A 27061-nucleotide genomic window follows, 5' to 3' on the forward strand; every position below is an offset into this window, starting at 1 on the left:
CTGTGGTGTAGGCCTCAGCTGCAGCTCTGATTCAACCCTTGGCCTGGGAACTTCCATATGACACAGGTGCAGCCCTAAAAAGAAAAAAGAAAAAAAAATAAAAAGAAAGCTATTCAAAGCCATTGCATACTTGCAGTGCTTCTCCTTTTTTCACAGCATTTTCTTCTTCAGTTTTCTTCTTGTTTTTTTCCTCAAGCCTTTTTTTGGCAGCTACCTTCTTTGCTTCCTTTTCTTTCATGGCTTTCCAGGCCTCAAATGATGCTAAGGCTTCTTCTCTCTTAGTAGCTCTTTTCTGTCATGGAAAGATAATAGTTTATGTGTAGGTACAAATAGACAAATACATACACATATGCATTTATCTTTAATTCCCTTCATATTTATTCATCAAATTAGGTTTCAAAGTAATTTATTTAAAATGATTCAGAAAAGTTGATTTGTAAAAAAAAGTTACTGAATTAATTCACTGCATTTCAAATGTCCTTTTTTGGGAGTTCCCATTGTGGCTCAGTGGGTTACAAACCCTACTAATATCCATGAGGATTCCAGTTTGATCCCTGGCCCCGCTCAGTGGGTTATGGTTCTGGCATTGCCATGAGCTGTGGTTTATGTCACAGATGCAGCTTGGGTCTCATGTGCTGTGGCTGTGGCACAGACTGGTAGCTGTGGCTCTAATTTGACCCTTAGCCTGGGAACTTCCATATTCTGAAGGTACCGCCCTAAAAAAGCAAAAAAAAGAAAAAGTCTTTTGTAAGTATTTCTTAGATATAGATCTACTACTATTCATCGAAAGAAACTTTCTTTGGAAGTTTAATGAACAAGTGTTATCAAAATAAACCATAATAGCCTATGTTATACTGAAAAGTGCCCACAGTAAAATATTACATTAAAAGAAAAATATCAGGAAAGTTATAAGTTTAGAAGTCAGCAGAATAAGGTAAACTGGTCAAGTCACAGAGTAAACCAGAAATCTTTGCTTTGAACCAGCGTTTTTATGCTCTGCCTTCAGAGCATAAAATTCTTACGGCATAAACATAACCAAAATATTGAAAACATGCCAGATTGGAAATATGTAGGTGAATATGTAGTAATAGCAAGTGTGCTATAACTTAACTTCAGTCTAATCCCACAGTATTCTATGTTTGCCTTCTAATACTGCTCAGCACCAAATAACATAAAGCCTGATGATGGAGACAACATAATTTAGAGGTAAAAGCATGACCTACCACACTGAACTGTGAAGACCAGAAGAGAAGGGGTCTGGCACCTAGTGGCAGGTACTACGGCAAGTGTGGTGCCAGTGTCCAGGCACGGCCCCTGCAGGCAGGCCCACATAGTGCTATGTGAGGGTAAGTATGTTTCTCTTCTTGGCAGCATAAAAAAGGACAATGAAGGGTTGTTGTTGTTATTCTTCCAGGGATTTACTTTAGAAGATAGGAAAGAAGTGAGCATATTGCAGGCTCCAAGGCAGGAGAAAGAGGCAGAGAGTGAAGTACAGGAGGGACTGAAATGAGAGCTCAGCTCTACATAGGGCTAAGGATACCAGCTAAAGCTCAGGTAGGGGGCTAGTCTTAAAGATACATACAAAACTCAAGATAGAAAAGAGGAAAAATGAAGGTTATTGTCTGATGGCCCTTTATTGTCTTGGCTAAGTTGTAATATTGAAGCCAGTTTTTAAAGAATAAAGTAGGTAAGGGGTCCCAAGAAAAAATAAAATTCGTAATCAGTAGTGCCAAACCTATTCCACACATATAAAAAATAAACGTCTCTGGAGTTCCCATTGTGGCTCAGTGGTTAACAAATCTGAATAGGAACCATGAGGTTGTAGGTTCAATCCCTGGTCTTGCTCAGTGGGTTAAGGATCTGGCATTGCCATGAGCTGTGGTGTAGGTCACAGACACAGCTCGGATCTTGTGTTGCTGTGGCTCTGGTGTAGGCCAGCGGCTACAGCTCTGATTCGACCCCTAGCCTGGGAACCTCCATATGCTGCAGGCGTGGCCCTAGAAAAGACAAAAAAATAAAAAAATAAAAAATAAATGTCCTGGTGTATCTGTATTTTCATGTAAAACAGTTATAATATGTACCAAACTAAAAATGTATAAAGTACCAGAGAAATAAAATTGAAAATCAGTTCTTTTATATACAAGTTATTTCATCATTTAAAAAAGTTTATTTGGAAATATTAAACATTTGTGACTATTTTATTGACTTAAAAATGCAGAATATTTTTTACTTCTATTATTTTGAAATACCTGTTCATTTTGAATCCTTAAGTTTTCGCTCTCAATTCTTTTAATTCTGTTCATTTCATGTAAATATACATTTTTCTTTTCTAACCACTCCTGTGGGAACAAGAAAAAGCTATATGATATTCAAAGTTTTACAAATGAATTAGAATTCTATTCATTTCTGAAATGTTTCTGATCAAAACTTTACAAAATCAAAACGCAGCACTTATAAATTTTTCTTTTTCTGGTAATATTCCAATAAAAAAAGATGAACATGAATTAAGAAGATCACATGTATATTATCTTACATATTAAATATTAAGAACAGATTTCAGGAGTTCCCATTGTGATTCAGCGGTAATGAACCCAAATAGAATCTATGAGGATGTAGTTTTGATCACTGGCCTTGCTCAGTGGGTTAAGGACCTTGCCAGGAGCTTCGATGTAGGTTGAAGATGCAGCTCGGATCCTGCATTGCTGTGGCTGTGGTGTAGACTGGCAGTTGCAGCTCTGATTTGACCCTTAGCCTGGAAACTTCCATATGCCACAGGCATGGTCCTTTTAAAAGCTTAAAAAAAAAAAAAAAAAAGAACAGGTTTCAAAGATTGAATATAATGCACATAGAAACATTTTTCTCTGAAATTCACAGGCAGTTTTCTAGAATGAGCTATATTTTATAGAACAAGACAAAAAAAAACCCCATTTTTTGAAACAAAAAAATCAGGAAGGCTTTTTTCTAAGTTTAACTCAAGTACAGAAAGTCTCAGGAAAGGAAGAGAAAAAAATTAAAACCCTTTTTGTTCTTAACAATATAAACTTTAAGGAAAAAAAGTATAAAAACATAGGTATACCTTAAATGTATTTTGGTTCTGCTTTATTTTTTATTAATAGCTATGGCATATTCTCTTTCTTTAAAAACTATAATCAGTTAATGAAAGCTTGGAAGAAAGTTTTTTTTTTTTTGCTTTCTAGTGTCACACTCATAGCATATTGAAGTTCCCAGGCTAGGGGTCTAATTGGAGCTACAGCTCACAGACTACACCACAGCCACAGCAACATGGGATCCGAGTCATGCCTGCAAACTACACCACACCTCGCAGCAACAATGGATCCCCCCACCCACTGAGTGAGGCCAGGGATCAAACCCGAATCTTCATGGATACTAGTCAGATTTGTTTCCACTGTGCCACAACAGGAATTCCTTGGAAGTAAATAATTTAGTAAAAGAAAAAGCTTTAGATGGCTCAGGTACTATAAAGGAAATAAATTATTAAATTTTTATCATTTCTGACAGAGTCATTTTTATTACCTGATAAATGCACCATAAATGATTAATTCTTCTCATTAATTTGTTTTTCTTTTTACCTGATAAACAGCTGCCCTTATGTTATCTGCTCTGCCAGGTTCTGTGTTCTGTTTCTGTGAAGGCTTTTGGTCCAAGACTCTCAAAGTCCCTAAATAGTGAGAAGTAGGGGCTGTTGATGGAGTTTTCCTTAGAGAACTAGATTTCTTTAAGAACTCAGAGGTCATTAATCTGAAAAGATTCAAATGAATCAAGACAAACTATTAACAACTGCACTTGATGGAAGAAATATTCATTAGAATTTTCAACTACTAAATTTGAAAATTACATTATAATTTCATAAACTATAATTATTTTGAAAATGATGTAGTCTTAGCATACAAAGACCCACCTCCCATTCAACATAATTTAAGTTTCCTTACTTTAAGTTACATAGCTTCAAGTAGTTTTCTTTTTTAGGTATCTGTAATTAGGAGGTTTTTTGTTTTTTTTTTTGTCTTTTTGCCATTTCTTGGGCTGCTCCTGTGGCATGTGGAGGTTCCCAGGCTAGGGGTCTAATCGGAGCTGTAGCCGCCGGCCTACACCAGAGCCACAGCAACGCGGGATCCACGCCACGTCTGTGACCTATACCACGGCTCACGGCAACGCCGGATCCTTAACCCACTGAGCAAGGGCAGGGATCGAACCCGCAACCTCATGGTTCCTAGTCGGATTCATTAACCACTGAGCCATAACGGGAACTCCCTGTAATTAGGATATTTTTAACAAACATGGACTGAAGCTCAAGTTACATGGAAAAAAACAGTATTAATACGTACGCTTTAATAATTTCTTTATTTTGTTACATAAACCATCTTAAATGTAAATATAAAGTTATACAAATATCCTCTATTTCAGGGGCTGGTGTGACAATCTGGCCCACCATCTATTCTGGTATGTAAAGTTTATTGCACCACAACTATTTCATATATTTACATATTGCCAATGGTGGCTTCCCTGCTACATAGTATAGCTGAGTGATTACAACAGAGATCACACAGCCAACAATTTACAGAAAAGTTTGCTGATCCTTGTTCTATTTGACTAATGAAAATTCAAAAGATTCAGAAGGTTCTGATTAGCATTTATGAATTAGGCATCCATTATCATCAATGTGAATGAAGTTATGTCAGTTCTTATCATTTCAATAAACCAACTTAGTCCACGGAACCTCAAAAACCTTTAAAGTATAATGTTTCATGCAGAAGAAAGCTGGACTTCAGCTCTATTACCACTTTATATCTATTGTCTCAGGAAAAACAGGAGAACGAAACTCTATCCCAGGAGCAAGGTAAAGGATGGAGGGTCCTTAATCAATTCCTTTCTATAAAAGAATATAATCAACTAGGGGATTTATCATAAAGTAACTACTTCATTTTTCTCATGAGATGAAAATAAAGAGAAAATTAGTAACACCAAATGAAATTTACTTTATAGAAATTAAACTAAAACTAGCTTTGTTGGAATGTAAACCCTTAACTGAGGGAAAATGATATTTATTACCTGCCAGATGCACTGGACACTCTTTTATTTGTTGACTTTTTATTCTTCATATTTCTATCTTGAATTATTTTCTGTGAAATAGAAAAATGCATAGATGGATTCCTTACTGTCTTTATCACAGTGACACTTTGAACAAATAAGGATACTACATTTTAGGGAGGGCTGACTGACAGTAAACACATAAACAAATAAACAAATGTGACTCATGAAGGAGATAAACCAGGGTCCAGTGACACTGACGGAGGAGATGGAGGAGCTACTTTAACAGAGGTGAACAGGGATGGCCTCCCTGGGGCTTAACATCAGCACTAAGACAAACGATGAATAGAAAAGGGTCACAGGATATTCTATGGAAAGAGCTTGATAATTCTAAGAGGAAAAGGTGAAAGATGCTGGGGCACGGTGAATGGCAGGGAGAACTGAGGTGTAAAAAGTCCAGGAAGAACCGTGTGGATCTCTAGGGAGTACTGAGGAGTCTGACTTTATTGCAAGATGAGAATCCCACAAAGAGACCTTAGAGGGGAATGATTCGATTCAGACTGAACATCACTAAGTAGAGTAAAAATAAAGCCAAGGATTCAGTCAAAATAAATGTTATAATCTTGTTTTATGTAAATCACCTATTCTAATTTAGAATGACCTCTGTTTAACACTTCTAAGACTGTCTACAAAGTCCAGGATACCCTTCTTCCTTTTAAGGAATAACTTTTCTACTTTACACAGGCAGATGGGTGCTAGCACTAAAGTGAGAGCACAGATGAAAACACCTCCCTGACTTGGCATTAGTGTTTTTTTCTTAAGGAAAAGTGGTTAAGGACAATATACCTGCAACATGGCTTAATGAACCTTTTCCATACAATTTAATAGAAACCTAATACTCTGTATGATAAAAGTTCTATTTTACTGCAAGCTTTCAGCTAACACTCTTATCTTCTCCAATAATAAATACACATAGCCACCAGCTAAGGTGGCTATAAGAGAAAAAGAAAATTCAGGACAAATAAAGACTAAAAATGCTAGACCATACATTTTAACAATATAGTACTCTGGTTCATATAGTGGAAGGACAAAAAATCCTACATACCACAAATCTGGTTCTCAAGGTAATAATAACATTCCTGATAATGACCCTGACCATCCATTTAAATAGGCATGGATGTTGACAAATATTTCTTAAAGATTTTTATTAAAATTTGTAAAATATTTAAAAATGATATCCAAAGGAATACCATTCACTAATTCAAACCTCCAGAAATAGTTCCAGACAGCTGCATTTAGAAACCTACCCCCTTCTGGGTATGTATTTCTGAAACATTTAAAAGTGAATTATGATCATATCATATACCCCTGATAATTTTTTTTTTGTCTTTTTAGGGCTGCACCACAGCATATGGAAGTGCCCAGGCTAGGGGTCTAATCGGAGCTACAGTTGCCAGCCTACACCACAGCCATAGCAATGCCAGATCCAAGCCACGTCTGTGACCTACACCACAGCTCATGGCAATCCCATATCCTTAACCCACTGAGTGATGCCAGGGATCAAACCTACGTCCTCGTGCATACTAGTTGGGCTTGTTATAGCTGAGCCACAACGGGAACTCCTACCTCTGATAATTTTTAATGAAACATACTGTTGAATAAGAATCACTTGAAAGTATAATACCACTATCAAAAGATGAGTTTTCCAGAGATAATTCAGAAGTGACTAACATGGAAGATAAAATATTCATAGTTCTGTTTTGAGTCTTAAGCTGCAGTATAGGAGGTAGAATTTTATATAAATACCTTCGCAGACTCAGTGCATAAGATACTCTGCGCTTGCAACAGTGGTGGATCATCAACTGTTAAGTCATCATTCATAATCAGTTCAGCTTTCTGCTTTTCTTCTTCAAGGTCATCAGTACTCACTTGAGTTTCCTTTGGTTTCTCAAGTGCAATAGTAACAACGTCTATCAAAAATGAGTTCTCTTCATTTTCATTTGATTTCAACGGATTATGGTTTTCAGCGCATTCCTCCTTCTGCTCTATTTTGTGACAGAGTAATAGAACTAAATCTCTATTCTGAATTAATAAGGTTTATTAAAGATTCATTTACTTTCCCCTAAATGAAAACTATCTATAAACCCTTTTTCTTGTAAAATAAAATATGGAGAAAATTATTCTATTCAAGTTGAATAGAATTTTTTCCCAAGTGAACTACAAAAAAGAAAAATGGCTACTAAATCTATTAAAGCATTTGACACAGCTAATACTTATAAAAAATATCACATTAAGTAAATAGGATGGGATAACTACCCTAACCCATAAACACACAAGCACTTGTTGATGTGAGATGGCAGTATCTATTCTATTCAAAAGCCTGTGTTTCTCAGCTAGAACAAGAGGCACAAGATCTCTAAAACTACTACAGTTACTAGCAATGCAACTGTGAAATTGTATAGATGCAAAGACAACCACAAATGCATTCAATTTTAGAAGGGTCCACCACACAGAGAATAAAGCCACCCTCTAGAATTTCATTCCCACTAAGATGCAGTGTTGCCTCTAATACCAAAGAGGCAGCAAAGGAAGGCCTAGCACTTATCCTCTCAGTGCTCAAGGGACAGGCTCAAGCTAGGGCATGGAGGACTCAGTTTTGCTTTTATAGAATTACTCCTATTATTCTGAGTTTACCACACTTCAAAATGCACAACAGAAAATCAGTGCTTTCTCTGATGATGACCAACTTTCAGTTGTACTAGGATCCATCTGCTGGCCAAACCTGTATCCTTACTGTCCAAGTCTTAATTCTGTGGCTTTCATTACAGCCACTTTTAAGGAATGCGTTTTTAGGTGAGCTGGATTTAATATCACTTTATAATCCCAAGTATACATTCATATTTGGAGAGTACTCATGACTCGAAGTATCATTAATGGAGTCTTTCAAGCTGCTAATCAATGTCTTCAGTGAAAAGAACAAGAACTCTGGAGCCAAAGATTCAAATTACAGCTCCATCACTGACCTTGGGTATGTTTCCCAATATCTTTGTACTTTAGTTTCTCTCATCTGTAAAATGACAAAAGTTATACTACACAGTAAGCAGTTAATAAATGTTAGTTACACATCCCAGTCTTAGAAATAGCTATGCCTTTAGCTCTCATTAAGCTGTAATCATAGGATTAAGGAAAGAAATAATGGTACTACTTATACCTCACACTTACTACATAATAACCAATCCTGTTCTAAGTGCTTTACATGTATTAACTAATTTGATTCTCACAACCACCTTACTCTTATACCCATTTTAAAGCTCAATATACTCAGGTCAGAAAGATGAGCTACTTTGCTCACGTGGTTGTTACTGGATTGAAATCCAGCTTAGTCTCACTCTAAAAGTCCACCTACCTATCATGTGGTTTATTGCAGCAACACATACATAATAATAGCTCACATATAGCAAATGCTCTGCTTATGCCAGGAATTAGATTAGTGGCTAAAATGCATAGCATCACTTATTTTTCACCACAGCGTTATGAGATTATGAAGCTTATTACAACTTGGGGACATTGAGGCACTGAGAGATTAAGTTCTGCATCTAAAATCACATGGTTATTAAATCACATAGTCAGAATTAAAGTTTAGGCAAATACAAACATATATTGTTCCCATAAGTATGTAAATTATGGTTTCTTTAACAAATAGCATTCTAAGCAATACAGAGTTCACAAATAAGATAGAATAATTTGATATGCCCACCTGTGGTGAATGCTTTTTCCCCAGACCCTGGTGAAAAGGAATCTCCAAGACTTTCTTTAAGGGATGATGATGATAGACTTGGTAAACATGGATCCTATTTAAAGAAAATGCATTTCTATGTAAGTTTAGTTCTCAAGAGTTGTGGGGAGCAATAACATTATTATTACTACTTCATAATTCTGAAATCTGCATTATTATGAGTTTCCCACTGAAACACCAAAAGTGTTAAGTCATGGAGGTTATAACACGCTTTACGTTCAAGCCTTGATGTCTTCTTCTTCTTTTTTTTTTTTTTTTAATGGCCACACCCACAGAATATTGGAAGTTCCTGGGCTAAGGACTGAATCCCAGCCACAGCTATGACTAACCCTGCATTTCAGCAGTGCCAGATCCTTTAACCCAGTATGGCAGGCCAGGGCCAAGGGTGGAACCCACACCTCTGCAGCAATCCGAGCCACTGCAGTCAGATTCTTAACCCACTACACCATGACAGGAACTCTAAGCCTTGAGGTCTTGATCATTAAAAGGGGTCACAGAGAGCTACTCTAGTTCTTTAACTGAAACTTTTATATTTGTTTTTTTAGCAATTTTGAAAACTCTTGCCGCTCTAAAATCTAACCTCATACATATTTAAGACAAATATTTGATATCTCTTTATCTACGTATATACTTTCTAAGAAAGTTTAGATATAATAGGTAAAAATCCTTAGTTTCAAACAAATATTAGTTGTACAAACTAAAGCAATTTATAAAACCAAGTAGACAGCTACTTTCAAACATTTTAGATTAAAAAGTACATAGATTTCATGCACTTTAGTTTTCTTCAAAATTACATTTGAAATAAAGTTATTACTGTACCTGAAATAATTATATTTGTATGTTTAAACATCTCTATTTTATAGAATAACACTCTAGTCTGTAGGTGATGATATGATGAGAGAAGTTTGATTTTGTTGCATAAAAAATAAATTTAATTTTCTTTCCCACAATATTTTATAAGTCTCACTCTAAAAGTCTGCAAAGAAAATTCTATGTGAAAAGTAACAGAGAAAAACCATCTGAGAAGATGGCAGAAAGGCTGATACATTCAGTAGCTTTTTTTCTGAGGAAACTTCACCAACAGTGCAGCTCAAGTAGTAGAAGGCTATTGCCTTCCTGGACTGAATAAGGGTAGAGTTTAGGACTAGAAGATCAGTTGTTAAATTTGGAGAAGAGCTGCACATGGCATGAACTCTGAAATCTGCATATAATATCCACCTCAAACCCCTGGGTTATCTATCCATGGCATGAGAAAAGCCTCAGAGGGACCTATAAAATCACAGTAGCTAGAAAGTAAAAAAATAAGCAGAGATATACTTCAGTCATTGTCCTTGGCAAGGGAGAGAGAGCTGGAATTTGAGTCTAGCCATAATATCTATGTGCTAGAACATATGTTCAGAGGAACATAACAGAATCCAGAATCTTTACACCATATCATTCATAATGCCAAGTATTCAATCAAGATAATAAATAAGTAAAGTAACAGAAAATGGCTGATGCATACTCATGAAAAAAAAAAATCCACAGTAACCAATCCAGAGATGACCCAAACATTGCAATCAGCAAACAATAACTTTAAAGTATTATAAATATGTTCAAGCACTTAATGAGAAATGTGTACATAGTGGCTAAAGAGATGTAGTATCTCATTATGAGAGATTTAAAAAAAATACCAATGTAAATTCTAGAGTTGAACACTACTGAAATAAAAAAAAAAAAGTCACTGGAGAGACTTAACAGATCAGGGATGGCAGAAAAGGGCACTGAACTTGAAACACAGCAAATACAAATTATTCAGTCTAAGAAAATGAAGGGAAAAAAATTGAAGAAACATGAAAGAACTTTAGAAATCAGTGAGATAGCAGAAATTTCAATGCACATGTACAAATAAGAGGAAAGAAAAATAAAATAGAATTTTTTAAAAAAAATTTACCATTTTCATGGAGAGTATTAGTTTACAGATCCTGAAAACTCAACAAAAACCAAGCAGGATAAATACAAAGAAAACCACACCTAGGTACCTTGTAATCAAACTGTTCTAATTCAAAGAAAGGACAAAATGTTTAAGATCTTTTAAGATTTTAAAAAATTCTGAAGGCAGCCAGAAAGCCCCAAAACATTATATACTGAGGACAGCAAAATAAATTTTTGCTGATTTCCCCAAAGAAATAATAGGGGCCAGGAACAAAGGAAACCTATAAAGAGCTGGGGAAAGGAGAAGGGAACTGTCAGCCAAAAAGTATATATTCAGCTAAGCCATCTTTTGAAAATGAAGATAAAGTAAGTATTTCTTAGATAAGTAACACACAGAGAGAATCCATTACTGGCAAATACACATCACAAGAAATGCAAAAATAAGTTCTTAAGATTGAAGTTATATAAACTGGAAAGTAACCTGGATCTATAGGAAGAAATGAAGATTCCCCAGAATGGTGTATATATATAAGAAAACTATAGATATTTGTCATTTTCTTCTTTCAGTTCTTTAAAAAGTCTAAGACAAAAAGTTTAAAAGGCCTTTTAAAGAAAGTTATAACACTGTATTGTGGGAATTCTATCATATGCAGGTGTAACATATGTGACAATACCAGCATGATGGAAGAGGGAGTGTACAGAACTACGCTGACAAGAGTTCTAATTTAAATGTGAAAAAAGTGTCAACTGTATTGGGATCACCTATAGACACATCTCTTAATCCACACAACAGCTACTAAAAATGTAATGCAAGTAGGTACAGCTAAAAAGACATTAGAGAAATCCAATGGAAAACTAAAACTTATGTGTTAACTCCGAAGAAAAAAAAAAAAAGGCAGGAAATGAGTTATAGAGGAAAAACATCAATTTTTAAAATGGATGAAATAAACAGAAAACATAACAAATTCGACCAAAGTGTACTTACATTAAAAGCATATGAATGAAACACTCACAAATGGAATAATGGATTTATCAATGGACAATTAAAAAGACTGTCAGATATGATTTTTAAAAAGTAATACTAGGGAGTTCCCATTGTGGTGCAGTGGAAACGAATCTGACTAGGAACCATGAGATTGTGGGTTCCATCCGTTGCCTTGCTCAGTGGGTTAAGGATCTGGCGATGCCGTGAGCTATGGTGTAGGTTGCAGACAAGGCTTGGATCCCGTGTGGCTGTGGTGTAGGCCGGCGGCTACAGCTCTGATTAGATCCCTAGCCTGGGAACCTCCATATACCAGGGGCACAGCTCTGAAAAGCAAAACAAAAAAAAAAAAGTAATACTAAACTGCTATTATATGAGGTATTTAAAGAAAAAGACACAAATAGTTTGAAAGGAAAATTACAGAAAAGTTATACCATGCAAATACCAAAACACTGAAAAGTTAGATAAAAGAAATTGCAAGATATAGAGCATTACCATAGATAGAAATATTTCATAATGCTAAACAGGGTCAAGACATAATAATAAAAGTGTATGTATCTAATAACAGAGGCACAGAATGCTGACAGGACTGAAAGGACATATAGCAAAGTTCACAAATATAACTAGAGATTTTAACACACTCTAGGTTGGACCATTAGAAAATTTTAAACAATTAATTAATTAGACAAAAACTCAGTAAGAATAGAGAAGATCTGAATAACACTACTAACCATCTTGATCAAAATGAAATTATAGAACCTTTATATCCAACACTTGCAGAACACACATTCTTTGTAAATGCACATAGAACTTTTACAAGACACACTTAGGCTGGGCCATCAAAAAAAAGAAAGAAAAGAAACTCAATTTTTAAAAATGTGAATTTGTATAAGACATATTCTCTGATCACAAATTAGATTAGATGGATTGCTAGCCTGGGACATATGTCGCAAGTGCAGCCCTAAAAAGAAAAAAAACAATGAAATAATGCCATTTGCAGCAAAATGGATGGACCCAGAAATTATCATACTGAGTGAGGTTAGTCAGACAGTGAAAGACAAATATCATAAGATATCACTTATGCATGGAATCTAATAAAAATGATATAAAAGAACTTATTTATAAAAGAGAAACAAACTCACAGATTTCAAAACCAATCTTATGGTCACCATGGATGAAACCAAAGGAGGAAGGGAGGAATTAAGAGGATGGAAATAACACATACACACTGTTACAAAAAAATAGATAATTAACAAGAACCTACTGTATAGCACAGGAAAATCTACTCAATAGTTTGTAATAACCCACATGGAAAAAAAGAATGGATATATGTATAACTGATTTACTCTGCAGTACACCTGAAACTAGCACAACATTGGAAGCCAACTATAATAAAATTTATAAAATAAAATTGTAAATCACCTACCTCTCAATGACATAAAAACCTGTTTATGGCCCTGAACATACTGATGAAGGTTATACCATCTAGCTCTTCTAAAAACTCTGTTATATTATTCTACTGATGCTCCAACAGAAATTTTAAAAAGGAAATATTAACCTGATATTAATAATTAAACCAATGCAGAAGTATATCTAAAGAAAATCCAAAAATTTGAAAATAAAATCATTCACCATAAAATAACTGGTCAGAAAAGAGATCACAAGGAAAATTAGAAAGTATATGTAAAGAAATGGTAATGACAACAGTGGCATAAAAAAAATTGAGTGCTTCTAGTCAGTGCATAGAGGAAAATTTATAACTTTCAATGGTTTTAATGAACAGCCTAGAATGGACATGTTTTCCAACTAAAAGGTAAGCAAATTGAACCAAAAGAAAATAAAAGAGAGAAATAATAAAGAGTGAAAATCAATGAAGCCATAAATAAACAATAGAGAAAACAAAGCCAATGTTAGTTGTTAGAAAAAAGGTTTTGGGAGTTCCCGTCGTGGCGCAGTGGTTAACGAATCCGACTAGGAACCATGAGGTTGCAGGTTCGGTCCCTGCCCTTGCTCAGTGGGTTAACGATCCGGCGTTGCCGTGAGCTGTGGTGTAGGTTGCAGACGTGGCTCGGATCCCGCGTTGCTGTGGCTCTGGCGTAGGCCGGTGGCTACAGCTCCGATTCAACCCCTAGCCTGGGACCCTCCATATGCCGCGGGAGCGGCCCAAGAAATAGCAACAACAACAACAACAAAAAGACAAAAAGAGACAAAAAAAAAAGAAAAAAGGTTTTTACAAAATGAAACAAAAGGAACAATGCCCATCAAAATTGAATAAGAAAGACAGAAAACACAAACTATATATTGGAAATAAAAGATGGACTATCATGATAACTGTAAGTTATCAAAAGGATAAGGAAGGGAATATCACAAACAACTTTGCTTATAAATTCATTATCTCAGATAAAGAGGACAAATTTCTAAACAGAAATAAATTACCAAACTGATGAAGCAGAAAATCTATATACCAAAATACCTATTGAAAAAAAAATTTAGTACCAGGACCTTCCCACAGAGAAAACTCCAGGCCCAGATAATTTCACTGGTGAATTTTCTCAATTAAGTTCAAAATGATACTGGTTTCATACTAAACAAACTTTTAGAAAGTAAAAGAGGGGGAGTTCCCTAATGGCTCGGTGGGCTAAGGATATAGTATAGTCACTGCTGTGCCTCAGGTTACTGCTGTGACCTAGTAACCTCCATATGCCACAGGTGTAGCACCCCCCTCCCCCCAAAAAAGGAAAAGAAAGGTGGAAGAGGCATCCCCCCATACATATGATACTCATGCCTGATAACACTCATATCTTCGTATATTCCATTGTAAGTAAAAAAATTATAGACAAATAGCCTCCATAAACATACATGTACAAGTCTTAAGAAAATATTAAGAAATCAAATCCAGAGTTCCTGTGGTGGCACAGAGGAAATGAATCTGACTAGGAACCATGAGGTTGCGGGTTAGATCCCTGGCCTCACTCAGTGGGTTAAGGATCCGGTGTTGCCGTGAACTGTGGTGTAGGTTGCAGACGTAGCTTGGATCTGACATTGCTGTGGCTCTGGCGTAGGCTGGCAGCCATAGCTCCGATTAGACCTCTAGCATGGGAACCTCCATGTGCCGCAGGTGCAGCCCTAAAAAGACAAAAAAAAAGAAAAGAAAAAGAAATCAAATCCCACACTAAAATATGCAATCAACTAGATTTTATGTCAGGAATGCAGAGTTAATTTAATGTATAATTATATGTTTAATTAAAAATATAAACATGTGTGTATCATCTTACACACACACAGGAAAATTGGAAAGTGAACATATAGCAAGAAAGAAAAAAAAAATGTCACCCTTATAATATCTAGCTGTGACATCTGCAGGAAGGTAAGGCAGTAGAGAGAGAGGTACAATATCAAATTAGAGTTTATTCAAAATTAAAGAGGCTTGAGCATAGTTGAATGGAGATGAAAATAGATCCATCTAGGTCCAAAGGTTATAGATTTAGAAGAGAGAAGAGTTGGACAAAACATAAATGGGAAGTCCCAGTGAAGGCAGGCTTAAAGAAGATACATAGCATAATCAGGAAAATTTTTATAATGAAGAATATGGAAAATTTAGATTATTAAAAACATAAGTATCTAATATACCCAACAATAAGATAACAGCTCTACATTATGGGCTGTGTTATAGTCATTAAGGTGAACAAGTCTCAAGATCACCCAGCAACATGGAAACAATTCATGACCTAATGTTAAGAGATTTTTTTTTTTCTTAAAAAAGAGCATGATACACAACATGATAAATGTTAAGATGACAAATACGATGAAAAAGTTCAGAAAAACAACCCAAAAGGAAATAAGAATAATGGACATAGTTGTTATCAGATGGTGGGATTACAGGCAGATATTTTTCAATTAAATTTTGTCATAATATGATGTTACTTTAAAAACTTTAGGAATACTTTTTTATTTAATTAAGGGACATGGAAAAGCATCGTCAAGAGCAATTAGTGTTATCACAACCAGTACAAAGAGTGTTCCTTCAAAATTCATGTCTGCCCAGAATCTCAGAATGTGATCTTATTTGAAAATAAAGTGTTTGCAGATGGACTTAGTTAAAATGAGAACATACTAGATTAGAGTAGACCCTAAATCAAATGAATGGTGTCTTTTTTAGAGAAAAGTGAGGCGAGACACAGGGACCCAGGGAAGGAGGCAATGTCATAACAGAAGCAGGGATTGGAGTGACATAGCTGCAAGGAAGGGTTTTTCCCTGGAGACTTCAGAGGAAATGTGGACCTGTCTACACCGGGTTTTGGACATCTGACCCAGAGAACTGAGAGAATACACCTCTGTTGTTCTAACACAGGTAGTTTGTGGCAATTTGTTATGGCAGCTACAATGAACTAACATAGTATCTACTTGGCCAGCTAATTTTATTAAATATAAAATAATTACTTGTTTTTACTAACATCCTTGTTTCTTCTCCCGATTTTCAGAATGAACTAGGACATAGCACATTGCAGTCACAGAGATTTATAGCAAATAGCCAGCTTTACCGATAATGCTGACCCACAGGACAGAACCGGAATCAGCAACAGTGCTCACGATTCTGGTCTGAATTAAGAAGTTCATCCATTTATTTAATCGTGACACAAAGGGGTTCCTCTGGCCTCTGTGGCACCACCTCCCTGGGAGCAGATCCTTGGATCAGAACCACAGAGGAGTCAGGAGAAGAAAGAAGCCTAGCTCCTTGTCTCTGATCTGCTCAAGGAGATTATGGAGGAGGATGTTCTTCCCATACTTAGCACTTCTGAAGTGTGAGGTGGAAGTTCTCTAATCATAGTGAGATGGAAATACAGGGGGGCGGAGTGCTCTTCCCCAACGATAATACACAGTCAATTTCCTGATGAAATCCTGAAGGATCGCATCTACTGCCACTCTGGCCTATCTCCCAAAATAAAGGATAGTGCCATGAACATTCAATACACATTTGCTGAGTGAATAAAATCAAATGAATAAAATGACACTGTCCATATTATCTTTAGCCATACATTCTACAATTCAAAGATATGTAAATAAAAATTCTTGCAATTCAAGCGTTACATAGATTCAAATGGGCAACATTTTTTCCCTACATTTTACTTTCTCTAAAATTCGATGCATCTTCTAACAACCGGTGTATTAGAGCTTAATCAGGAGTTTTCTTCTTTCTTAGAAGTACGTAAAGTAATGCTATGCCTTTGTTGTCATACAATTGAGTTTCAGACCCAATAGAATTTATTTAAAAACTTAAAATTATTTCCCTATCGAGTGATGAAGAAAACATGTAAAACATACACACACATGCAAGAAGGCAAATATTCTTTCTCATAATCAGATGCAAAAACCTGGATTCAAAATACAATTCAGGAGTTCCTGTCATGGCTCAGCAGTAATTAACCTAATATCCATGAGGACATGGGTTTGATCCCTGGCCTCATTCAGTGGGTTAAGGATCCAGCGTTGCCATGAGCTGTGGTGTAGGGTGCAGACGTGGCTCAGATCCCAAGTTGCTGTGGCTGTGGTGTAGACCAGCAGCTGCAGCTCTGATTCGACCCCTAGCCTGGGAACCTCCATATGCCGCGGGTGTGGCCCTGAAAAAAAAAAAAAAGAAGAAGAAAACGAAACACAATTCTGCGGTAGTGCTAACCTCAGTATCAACATTTTCAGAGACTGCATTGTTCTCAGCTTCTGATTGTCTACCATTTGGCCTTGAGAGGTATGGAGGTGCAGAAAGCACCTCTAATTCTTCATGGAGGGCAGTTTCCTTATCTTCTCCTTGCCCATCTTTCCCCTCCCTGTGGTTATGCTTTTTCAGCATGCTCCGTGGCCGAGGCGAAGGCTCAAAGTGGTTGTCTGCTTCAAGGCTGTTGTTATTTCCTGCAGAAAAATACAATGTTTAAAGGTGAGTGTATAAAAAAATTATCATGGCTTCTCCTAAAACCCAAGTGCTACCACTCTTCATACCTGTGCCCACGCACCATGGTTTGCAGTCCCAGAGAGTCCAGAAGAAGTCCAGACCCTTCCCTACACAAAGCTCTAGAAAGTACAAATACATGATAGTTCATAAGCAATATTAAAAAATATACATATCTGGAACTAGTATACTTCAGTTTTGTGAGTAGTTAATGCCTCACTTTATCAACTCACACAGTATTTTTTTTTTTTTTTTTTTTTTTTTTTTTTGCTTTTTAGGGCCATATCTGCAGCACATGAAGTTTCCAGGTTAGTGGTCAAATCCAAGCTGCAGCTGCCGGCCTACGCCACAGCCACATGAGATCTGAGCCGTGCCTGTGATCTGCTCATGGCCACATCAGATCCTTAACCCAATGATCAAGGCCAGGGACCGAACTTGCATCTTTATGGTTACTAGTCAGGTTCATTACCACTGTGCCACAACAGGAACTCCTAAAAATTCTCTTAAACAAACAAAACTATGCCTCAGTTTCAGCCTTTATAAAATAAAGCAATTCATCCATTAAACATTTATTGAGCATCTGCCACCAGGCCCTCACATTACTGGACCTCAGAATCCAAATTACTGGGAATGGCCCTGTCCAAGGGCTTGAGAGCTCGGGAAGGGAAATGATTCTAAACAGACAGAATTATAAGACCAAGCTAAGTGCTATCACAAGTATGAAGATGATGTTGGGGCAGGGAGTAGAAGAGCCAAATGTCCTTGGAAGGTAGATGGAAAACTAGACAGGTTCCTAGCACTTCACCTGCTATTACAATTCCCCAGTTACTATTTCCATTACTTCCAAGTTTCAAACAACAGTTTAATGCTGGTCTACTTCCAGCCTCCGAAACATGATAAGACAGTTTTTACATGAACTTTTCCTTAATTTTTACTTGTTATACGGATCCATTTCTCCATTGACCTACCAACGTATTCTTGTGACAAAACTTCAAAACTGAGCTAATTAACACCTTTCTCCTTTTTTTAAAATTTTTTCTCCTTTTTATCTATAAGTGGGCTCATAAATCCTGCTAGAAAATTCTATATCCTACTTAACTGGAACCACTATAAATGTGTCATTGCCGCTTTTAGCTATGTCCTAAACTAGTCAAACATTGAATCCCAAATGCAAGAGTCATCCTAGATGCCTCCCTCTACAACCAAAGAATCACACTACTGAATCTACATGATATACTTTTCTCATGTATCCCACTTTCTACAGGCCCTCCATCAGCTCCTCATCCACTCTCGCCTCCATGATTGCCTTTATGATATTTAGAAGACACACAACAGGTCATGTCGCCCCTCTCCACAAAGTTCTTCAACACTTTCCCATGTATCCAGATCTTCAGAATAAAAACTTCATTGCCTCTGAACAATATAACAGGTTTCACAGTCTTGTCCCTTGCTACCCATGCTGCCTTGTCACTGGCACCCACACTTAGTAGGCTGTCCTGAAATGCTAGGCTGATTGTCCTTCTGAGCTGTGACAGATCCCTCCTGCCACCGGGCCTTTACCCAAACGATACCTCTGCATAAGATGTCTACTTCTTGCTTCCTCTGAGCAATGCTTATCTATCTTTGGAGCCTAGGTTTAAGAATATTGTAAATGCCTGAAAAGAAGCATTGAGTTATTTTTGTTTTATTGCAGTAAGGACGCTTAACCAATCTATCTCTTAACAAATTTTTAAGTTCAGAGTAGATGTTGTGGACTAAACACACAAGGCATACAGAGGATCTCTAGAACTTATACATCTTATAGAAATGAAACTTTGTGCCTGATGAACAGCAACTCCCATTTTCCCCTGCCCATAGATAGCCCTTCACAACCAGCATTCTACCCACTCTCAGTGTGGGTTTGTCTTATTTCAGATATTTCATATGTGAATCTTATTCTAACACTTATTAGCATTGTAAACAGACAAATTGGATCACTGCCACACACACCTCTTTTCCCACTGAAAGAATCAGTTGAGAAATGCAAAGGTGCTAATAGAGGCTTGAGTGAGATAATATGCACAAAGTATACCACACAGAGCCTGACACATGGAAAGTGCTCAGCTACTATTAACAACTGCATAGACATGTCCTGTTTTGGTTTGTCCATCACTCCCATTTTCTCTTTAGGTAGCCTCTCCCCCTCTATCACTGTGTGATTTTGGTAGATTAAACAACATCTCCGTATCTCAGTGAGAAAGATGGGCCAATGATGCAACTCCTCCTTCCTGCCCAGCGTATCACAGAAACTTCCTTTCCACATGCCCATGGCAAGTAATCAGGAGGTCATTTTTCTACTTAGAGCTGGTGGATATGCCAGCTCTATGCCTTTAGGCCATGGAGCCACAAGGATGAGATTTGGAGACTGCTAGTGGCTTCACCCACTGCTGAGTGAAGAGTTGACTGAGACAGAGAGACCAAATGAGGACCAAGGGCTGGAGTAACAGGGGCAGGGACAGTGGTGGAAGAGATGATGAGGGTTAGGGAGAGCACAGTAAAGAGCAAGAATCCTGATTACATAATCCTGTACTGATTCTCTACACTTACATCTAAAGCAAGGCCTCCTGACATCCACGTGACATCATCCATATGGTGATAAATTCCTCTTTCCACTGACATCTGAACTGGATCACTGGCAACTGAGAGTCCTCATTATGGGCGCTATTATCTGTCAGTTATTCCTATGAACACTTTCTCCTCCAGAAAGACTTCCCTGATGCCCTCAGGTCAATTTAGGTGCCCATTGTCCTGTGTTCTTATTGTTCCTTTTATACACTTCCTGACTAAACTATAAAGTCTTTGTTATGGTCTGAAGGTTTGTGTTTCCACCCCCTTTCAACAGTTATGCTGAAATCTTAATCCCAAAGCTGACAGTGTTAGGAAGTGGGGCCCTTGGGAGAAAATTAGGTCATGAGGGTAAAACCTTCATGAACGGTATTAGTGCCCTAAAAAAGATGTTTTATAGAGCTCTCTTGCCCCTTCCACCAAGAAAGATACAATGAGAAATCTGCCAGGAGACAGCCATACCTGACCACGTGAGCACTATAATCTCAGACTTTCAGCCACCAGAACCAGGAGAAACAGGTTTCTGTTGGTTATACACACCCAGTTTGGGAGAAGGGATCAAGAGGCCAGAGTAAGACATGGCACTCACCTTCTCCCACAAACACATTAAAAAAAGAAAAAAAAAAGAAAAGAAAAGAAAAACCACCACCACCAACATATACATGTAGAATGATTCACACAGAATATCTACTGAGCACTGGCAGAAGACCTTAACCTTCCAGAAGGGGCAAGAAACCCTCCACATAACCGGGTAGAACAAAAGGGGGGAAAAAAAAGAGAGAGAGAGAGAGAAAGAGATGAGGAAATAAAAGGAATCAGGATGGGACCTGCACTCCTGAGAGGGAGCTGTGAAAGAGGAAAGGATTCCACACTCTGGGAGGCCACCTAACTGATGGGGAGATCAGCTGAGATGAAGAGGAAACCACAAGCCTCAGAAAAAAGTGCAGTAGCCAGACTGAGGAAGGCAAAGTAGAGAAAGAGCTACACAGACCATTGGTACCACCTCCCCTGGACACCACAGGCCGACATTCCAGAGGGGGCTGGGCTCTGAGACTCAGACTTTGGAAGTTGGTTCCAGACAGAGGACTAGGGTTGGCTATGTGGAGACAGCCTGAGGAACTGGGGAGCAGTATGCTATAGGCAGGGCACAGAATGCCACAGAAGAGTGTGGGAGGAAGCCTGGGCCCTCGGGAGAAGCAAGGCACCATTGCTGGGGACAGTGAGAGGAGGAGGGGCAAGACCACCACTGGAATATTTTTCTCTGTGCACAAGTGGGCTCTGGGGTGGCAGAGGGCCTCTTGCATGGGTTATGGGTGGTAGAGAGCTTCTTCCATGGGCTACAGGTGGTGGGAGCAAACTGCCACAGCCATTTCAAATTCCAGAGATGGGCATGGCCCACCACCATTAGGGGTCTGTGAACAGGCATGACCTGAGGCCCCAATCACCTCAGGGGTATCTGGGGAGCGGCAGAGGAGGAGACTACAACCAAGCACCACCCATTGTTTCTCACACTCCCCTAGGAATGCACACACCCTGCTGTTGCCAAGTCAAAGGCTTTGGGCACTATCTACACCTGCCTAAGGGCCACTGCAACATCCCAGGGCCCTGCAACCAGGAGTAAACTGTGCTGCTTCCTCACAGGTCCTTGCCACTGTCAAAGGCCCAGAAACCAGGCACTGGCTACAGGCTCTTCTCATTGCCTCAATCTCCCTGGAAGCATGCAGGCTACACATCTGCATACCCCCTATCAAGGGGAAAACACCCTGCACACACTGAAGAAAGAGACAGTAAGCATCCAAACCAAAAGCAGCCCTCATGCTAGGGGGAAAAAAAAAAATTAGTAAGCCCTCACAAACTACTCAGGGGTGCTCTCACATATAAATAGCCCTCCAAAATTACATTAGTTGTTTTCCTTAAACTCACAAAATAAGAAAAATATAAGGAAAATGAAGAAGCTCAGGAAACATTCCCAGTTAAAAGAACAGGAGAATTCCCCTGAAGGAGCAAACAATAAAATAGACCTCTACAGTCTAACAGACACCAAGTTCAAAAAGGAAATAGTGAAAATACTCAAGGAATTAAGGGTGAATGTGAAGGAATTAAGAGCAGATATAAACAGTAACACAGATTACTTTAGAAAGGAACTAGAAAATATGAGGAGCCAAGAAAAATTAGAAAACTCATTTGCAGAGATGCAACCTAAGTTAAAGGCATTGAAGAGCAGAATGAATAATGCAGAGGAATGAAATCAGTGACTTGGAAGATAGAATAATGGAAATCACCCAGGCAGGAACACAGACAGAAAACCAAGTTAAAAAAAAAAAAGAAAGAAAGAAATATAAGAGTTCTATTAGATAATATAGAGTGGGACAAACTATGCATAACAGGGATTCCAAAAGAAGAAAAAAAAGAAAAGGGGATTGAAAACATATTTGAAGAAATTACAGCTGAAAACCACCAAATCTTAAGGAAACAGATATCAAGATACAGGAAAAACAGGGGCTCCAAACAAGTTGAACCCAAACAGGGGCAATTAAAGACACACCATAACAACAATGGCAAAAGTAAGATAAGGAAATGATTCTACAGGCAACAAGAGAAAAACAAAGACTTAATTACAAGGAAACCCCAGAGGCTATCAGCTGATTTCTCTACTGAAACACTACAGGCCAGAAGAGAGTGGCAAAACGTACTCAAAGTTCTAAAAGGGAAAAATCTGTAGCCTAGAATACTCTATCCAGCAAGAATATCATTTAAAATAGGTGGAGAAATAAGGAATTTCTCCAACAAAGAAAAACTAAAAGAATACATAAATACTAAACCCATCCTAAAAGAAATACTGAAAGATCTCTTCAAAATTGGAAAGAAGTAAGAAGAAATAGAATGGAGGAAATCACAATTGGAAAGTAATCACTTAAATAAGCAGGTATACAGATTGAAAGGAAAAAAATTATAAATGTGATGATAAACACAAGGAGCAGCAAAAGGATGAATATGAAGATGGAAAAAGGACATCAAAATCATAAAATGTGGAGAAAGTAAGAAAATCTTGCTTTTTTTTTTCTTTTTTTTTAAGAATGTGATTGAGCCTATGACTATCAGGCTAAAGCATGCAGATATTGGAAGGGGTTAACATATTTGAAGACCAGAACAACCACAAATCAAAACCAAATAATACATTCACAAAAACTAAAAAAAAGAGGACACAAGAATAAAATAAAAGTAAATAATTCAAACAAAAAAAAAAAAGAAAGGACAAAGGAGAAACATAAAATCAACTGGAAAACAAGGTTTAAAATGGCAATAAATACATATTTACTAATAATTACTTTAAATGTCAATGAACTGAATGCTCCAATAAAAAGACACAGAGTGGCAAATTGGATAAAAAAAAAAAAAAAAAGAGCCTGAAATATGCTGCCTACCAGAAACTCACTCACATTAGGGGAAAGGACACATAAACTGAAAGTGAGAGGATGGAAAAAAATATTTCACGCAAATGGAAAAGACAAGAAAGCAGGTATTGTAATACTCATATCAGACAAAATAGACTTTAGGAGTTCCCACCATGTCTCAGTGGTTAACGAACCCAACTATAAACCATGAGGTTGTGGGTTTGATCCCTGGCCTTGCTCAGTAGGTTAAGGATCTGGTGCTGCTGTGAGCTGTGGTGCAGGTCGCAGATGCAGCTCAGATCCAATGTTGCTGTGGCAGTGGCATAGGCTGGTAGCTACAGCTCCGATTTGACCCCATATGTCAAGGGTGAGGCCCTGAAAACACATAAAGACAAAAAAAAAAGTCATAAAGAAAGACAAAGGAGGAGAGATAGGATCAGGATGGCGGGAATAGAAGGACTGGAGCTCAACTTCTCTCCTAAAAACAACAAAATTCACAACTAAAGTCTGAGCAATCTTCACCAAAATCAACCAGAAACTTTCAAAAAGATATCCTACTCCAGCCTGGGAATCACCAAATGACGCAGGAGCGGCCTAAGATGTGGCAAAAAGACAAAAAAAAAAAAAAAATTAAAAGATATCCAACTCCAGAAGACAAAGAGGAGGCCACATCAAGAGGTAGGAGGGGCGATTACGTGATATAAACAACCTCATACCTCCCAGGTGGAAGCCCCACAAATGAAACTAACTGGTTCACAGAGACTCACCTACAGGAGTGAGAGTTCTGAGCCCCACATCAAACTCCCATGTCTGGGGATCTGGCACTGGGAGAAGGAGCCCCTGGAGCATCTGGCATTGAAGGCCAGTGGGGCTTGTGAGCAGAAGCTCCACTGGACTGGGGGAAACTGAGACCCTATTCTTAAAAGGTACACACAGATGTTCACATGTACTGGGATCCAGGGCAAAGCAAAGTCTTCATGGGAATCTGGGTCAAACCTGACTGTAGTTCTTGGAGGACCTCCTGGGAAAACAAGGGTGAATGCATCTTATGGTAGGGGAAGGGCATTGAAAGCAAAGCTCTTGGGAATATTCAGCAGCATGCCTTTCTCTGGAGGTGGCCATATTGGGAAAATCTGGTCCCACCCATCAGCACTGAGAAGCCTCAGGCCAAAGAGCAATCCAGGTGGGATTATATCCCCACCCATCAGTAAATAGGTGGCCTAAAGATCCCCCAGGCACACAGCTGCCTCTAATCTCACTCAGAGACAAAGCCCCACCGTCCAGAGGGATAGGAACCAGGCCACCTACCAGTGGGCAGGCATCAGCCCCTCACATCAGGAAGCCTACAGCAAGCCCCTGTACCAAATTCAGTCACAAGGGGGGCAGACACCAGAATTAAGAGAGATTACAACTCTATTATCTGTAAAAAGCTACCATACCAAAAACCTATCAAGATGAAAAGACAGAGAACTAGAACTCAGATGAGGGAGAAAGAAAAATCCCAGAAAAACAGCTAAGTGATCAGGAGATTCTCAGCCTCCAGGAAAAAGACTTCAGACTGTTGATGCTAAAGATGATGCAAGACATTGGAAATAAACTGGAGGCAAAGATGGATAACTTACAGGAAACACTGAGCAAAGAGGGACAAGATAAAAAACTTAAACAAGAAGAGATGCAAAATAAAATAACTGAAACAAAAAACTCATTAGAAACAGCCAACAGAAGAATATAGGAGGCAGAAGAACGAACAAGTGAGGTGGAGGACAGATAAGTAGAAATTACGGATGCAGAACAGAAAAGAGAAAAGAGATTGAAAAGAAATGAAAAGAGTCTCAGAGAACTCTGGGACAACATTAAATGCACCAACATCCATATTATAGGGGTGCCAGAAGGAGAAGAGAGAGAGAAGGGGACAGAAAAAATATTCCAAGAAATAACAACTGAAAACTTCCCTAACATGGGAAAGGAACCACTCACTCAAATCCAGGAAGCACAATCCAGGAGTACCATACAAGATAAACCCAAGGAGGAATACACCGAGACATATATTAATCAAACTGACCAAAATTAAAAGAGAAAATCTTGAAAGCAGCTAGGGAAAAGAAACAAATAACATACAAGGGAACCCCGATAAGGTTATCAGATTTTTCAGCAGAAACTCTGCAGGCCAGAAGGAAGTGGCATGATATACTTAATGTGATGAAAGGAAAAAACCTCCAACCAAGATTACTTTACCCAGCAAGGCACTCATTCACATTTGAAGGAGAAATGAAAAGCTTCACAAATAAGCAAAAACCAAGAGAATTCAGCAACACTAAACTAGCTTTACAACAAATACTAAAGGAACTTCTCTAGACAGAAAAGAAAAGCCTGCAACAGGAAACAAAATACAACAAATGACAAGGCTCACCACTAAAGGTATATATATATATATATACAGTAGGATACGAAATCATCCATGCACAATTATGCCACCAAAATCAGAACTCATGAGAAGAGGTGGATACAAATGCAGGACCCTGGAGATGAACTTGCAATTAAGAGACCAACAACTTAGAACAATCTCATATACATATAGACTCATATCAAAACTTCAGAATAACTGCAAACCAAAAATCTACACTTGATACACACACAAATAAGAAAAATAAACTCAAATACAACACTAAAGATAGTCATCAAACCACAAGAGGAGAGAACAAGAGAAGGTAAGAAAAAAGAGCAATGAAAACAAATCCAAAACAATGAATAAAATGGCAGTAAGAACATACATATTGATAATTACCTTCAATGTCAATGGACTATATGCCCCAACCAAAAGACATAGACTGGCTGAATGGATACAAAAACAAAACCTACATCACTTCTAGGAACACATACAAATTGAAAGTGAGAGGATGAAAGAAAATATTTTATGCAAACGAGACTCAAAAGAAAGCTGGAGTTGAAATACTCATTCAGACAGAATAGACTTTAAAATGAAGAATGTCTTAATGGACAAGGAAGGTCACTACCTAATGATCAAAGGACCAAACCAAGAAGAAGATATAACAATTTCAAATATCTACACACCCAACATAGATTCACCACAATATATAAGGGAACTGCTAACAACTTTAAAAGGACAAATCGACAATAACACAATCATAGTGGGGGACTTGAACACCCCACCTACAGCAATGGACAGATCATCCAGACAGAAAATCAACAAGGAAACACAGGCCCTGAATGATGCATTAGACCACACTGACTTAAAAGATATTTATAGGACATTTCATCCAAAAGCAACAGAATACACATTCTTCTCAAGTGCACATGGAACATTCTCTAAGATTGATCACATCCTGGGCTACAAATCCAACCTCGGTAACCTTAAGAAA

The 27061-nt window shown here is 37.9% G+C and overlaps 1 protein-coding gene across 4 annotated transcripts in view; it reads right to left on the reverse strand.

The window, feature by feature from the left end:
- MAP9 (microtubule associated protein 9) overlaps positions 1 to 27061 on the reverse strand; it is a 52921-nt gene that overhangs the window by 11806 nt on the left and 14054 nt on the right. For 3 of the 4 annotated variants that reach the window (XM_021101279.1, XM_021101277.1, XM_021101278.1), the window contains 7 exons: positions 17416 to 17645; positions 8807 to 8900; positions 6856 to 7094; positions 5071 to 5141; positions 3591 to 3759; positions 2250 to 2339; positions 131 to 292 (listed from right to left, as the gene is read on the reverse strand). In XM_021101279.1, coding sequence (XP_020956938.1) covers positions 131 to 292; positions 2250 to 2339; positions 3591 to 3759; positions 5071 to 5141; positions 6856 to 7094; positions 8807 to 8900; positions 17416 to 17645 — 1055 coding nt within the window. Of the gene's footprint in view, positions 1 to 130; positions 293 to 2249; positions 2340 to 3590; positions 3760 to 5070; positions 5142 to 6855; positions 7095 to 8806; positions 8901 to 17415; positions 17646 to 17732; positions 17924 to 27061 lie in introns of those variants that run through there. The other variant, XM_021101280.1, reaches the window with a different exon arrangement.

This window comes from Sus scrofa, chromosome 8 (assembly GCF_000003025.6).
Source record: "Sus scrofa isolate TJ Tabasco breed Duroc chromosome 8, Sscrofa11.1, whole genome shotgun sequence".
Classification (NCBI taxonomy): domain Eukaryota; kingdom Metazoa; phylum Chordata; class Mammalia; order Artiodactyla; family Suidae; genus Sus; species Sus scrofa.